The 2,829-nt window shown below is 45.4% G+C and overlaps 1 protein-coding gene across 1 annotated transcript; it reads left to right on the top strand.

Annotated features, from left to right (window-relative positions):
• The first annotated feature begins 384 nt into the window (after nt 1–384).
• On the top strand, nt 385–2,613 carry LOC119498695 (E3 ubiquitin-protein ligase TRIM39-like). The gene is made up of 2 exons (XM_037787736.1): nt 385–534; nt 760–2,613. The coding sequence occupies exon 2, from the start codon at nt 769–771 to the stop codon at nt 2,407–2,409; it is 1,641 nt and encodes a 546-aa protein (XP_037643664.1). The 5' UTR covers nt 385–534; nt 760–768; the 3' UTR covers nt 2,410–2,613.
• Nucleotides 2,614–2,829: the final 216 nt, after the last annotated feature.

Genomic DNA, 2,829 nt, shown 5'->3' with positions numbered 1-2,829 from the left:
AACCAACTTTGCAGGACCGTTTAGTGTGATCTTGTTTGTTAGAGTTAGTTAAACCAGATAAGGAGAAGATACCCTGGGTATGTTGAACTGGCTTCATAGTACAGGCCTCTGCTCTATATGAAAAGACAACTTCTGTTATGATTTGACGCTATATAAAAATGAAATAAATTGAACTGAATTATTGCCAAAACTGTGCCTTTGCTTTCTAAAAATGTCTCAGAATATGAAACACTGTCTATCCATTGAAATGCCTGCCCTGCAGCGTGAAGGCAAACAGAACTAACACAAAGCAGGAAGACATAACAAAACACACACACACACACACACACACACACAGAGTTCGGTGGAAGGAGGTGGAGCACCCTGGAAAGAGGAGGAGTGACTCAGCAACTCATTTCCTTGTTTACGACTCAAAGCAGCTCAGAGCAACTGGTGAGCTGCACTCGACGTTTCTGTGTTTGCGGATTAAAACAGATTGATCAGGATCGTCAGAGAGGTCCTGTTTCTCCTCCAACGGTTCTTTAACTTATACAGGTAAAGTCTGTTGTATTTACCCACTTTAAACCACCATGAGCACACACGTGAACTGTAACATACACTATATACTTTGCACACAACTTTAACATAAAGTGTGCAATTAAAACATGTCTAGTTTATCAAGTATATGTTTTAATATTAGCAGTATAATATAGTATTTCTATAAGAGTTGTGTAATGTGCGGAAGATGTGTGGGAATTTGACTTTCACTTTTGTTTTCAGTGTATCACTATGTCAGCTGCCTGCTGCCGGCTAACTGAAGAGCAGTTTTTGTGCTGCATCTGTCTGGATGTTTTCACTGATCCAGTCACGATACCATGTGGACACAACTTCTGCAAAAACTGCATCACACAGCACTGGAATATCAACAGTGCTCAGTGCCAGTGTCCCATGTGTAAAAAACATTTTAGAACACGACCTGAGCTGCCTGTCAACACTTTCATATCTGAGATGGCCGCTGAGTTCAGACAGTCAGCTGGACAGAAAAGCAGCGGGGACTCAGAGGTCGCCAAACCAGGAGACATCCCCTGTGACATCTGCACCGGAACTAAACTGAAGGCTCTGAAGTCGTGCTTGACGTGTTTCGCCTCCTACTGCGGTATTCACCTGGACCCTCATATGAAAGCGAACCGCTTGAAAATACATTCGCTGACCGATCCTGTGGAGAACATGGAGGCCAGGGTGTGTACGGAGCACAAAAAACCACTGGAGCTGTACTGTAAGACTGACCAGACGTGTGTGTGTTCGCTCTGCACTGTTTCAGAACACGTGACACACAACATCGCTTCTCTGAAAGATGAATATGAAGTAAAGAAGGCTGAGCTGGAGCAGGAAAAGGCTGAAATCCAGCAGATGATCCAGGAGAGGAAGCTCAAGATCCAGAAAACGAAGCAGTTGAAAGTGCACAGTAAGGAAGACGCAGAGAGAGAGATAGCAGACGGTCTCCGTGTCTTCACCATTCTGATGCAGACGGCCGAGAGAGACCTGAACGAGCTGATCGAGATGATCGAAGAGAGGCAGGAGACGACAGAGGAAAAGGCCGACAGCTTCATCAAAGAACTGGAACAAGAAATCTCTGCGCTGATGAAGAGGACCGCTGAAGTGCAGCAGCTCTCACGTACTCAAGACCATCTTCACCTCCTCCAGAGCTTCACATCCATGAACACTGATCTATGCACCAAGAAGAGGACAGAGGTCAGCGTCCGTCCGCCATCATACGAGGGGACTGTGGTGAGAGCCGTGGCTGAGCTGGAGGAGATGCTCAGCAAAGAGAAAAGGCAGCTGCTTCATGAGGCCAGGTTGAAGAGGGTCCAGCATTACGCCATGGACGTCGTACTTGAACGTCACACAGCTAACCCCTGGCTCATCCTGTCTGATGATGGGAAACAGGTCAGGTGTGGTCAGGTGAGGAGGGACCTGCCAGACAACGCAGAGAGATTTTCTCTTTACGCCACTGTGTTGGCACAGCAGAGTTTCTCCTCGGGAAGATTTTACTACGAGGTTGAGGTTATGGGGAAGACTGACTGGACTCTGGGAGTGGTCAAAGGGTCAGTCAACAGGAAGGGAATAATCCCACTAAGCCCTGTGAGCGGCTACTGGGCCGTGGGTTTGAGGAACGGAAACGAGTACCTAACTTATGCCAGCCCTGTTGTCAGCCTCAGTCTGAACTCGGGGCCTCAGAAGGTGGGGGTGTTTGTGAGTTACGAGGACGGTCTGGTCTCCTTTTATGATGTGGATGCTGCAGTTCACCTCTACTCCTTCACTGACTGCTGCTTCAATGAGAAGCTCAGGCCCTTCTTCAGTCCCGGTCTTCATCACGGTGGCATGAACTCCGCCCCTCTGACAATCTCACCTGTCGACCACACTGATTAGATTTCATCATTCATTTTTTAAAAAGGGATTTTTGTCATTTGAGAAGAAGTCAAAGGATCTGTTATTTCATTCCATCCGTATAGGCCAGGGGTCAGCAACCTGCGCCTCTTTAACCTCTCTCCAGTGGCTCCCTGTGGATCTTTAAAAATGGAAATGAACTGTTTTGTGTTTACATTTAAAGATTTATTTATCATTGTTGTGGGTCTATGGTACGATGGTATATTAGGGCCACATTGAGGAAAAAAAAAAATGGGAGATTTCGAGAATAAAGTCATAATATTACGAGAAAAAAGTCACAAGTTAAAGAGAAAAAAGTCGTAGTATCATGAGAATAAAGTCATAATATTATGAAGTAGTCATTTTACGTGTTATTTTCTTTTTTTCCCGTAATATTACGACTTTTTTCTCGTAAAGTTGTGA

Source organism: Sebastes umbrosus, chromosome 12, assembly GCF_015220745.1.
Source record: "Sebastes umbrosus isolate fSebUmb1 chromosome 12, fSebUmb1.pri, whole genome shotgun sequence".
In the NCBI taxonomy this organism is placed as follows: domain Eukaryota; kingdom Metazoa; phylum Chordata; class Actinopteri; order Perciformes; family Sebastidae; genus Sebastes; species Sebastes umbrosus.
This window is presented reverse-complemented; position numbering and strand designations above follow the sequence as displayed.

Bases quoted from the DNA above. Each gene is read 5' to 3' on its own strand.
- LOC119498695 (XM_037787736.1), top strand. From the start codon at position 769: ATGTCAGCTGCCTGCTGCCGGCTAACTGAAGAGCAGTTTTTGTGCTGC.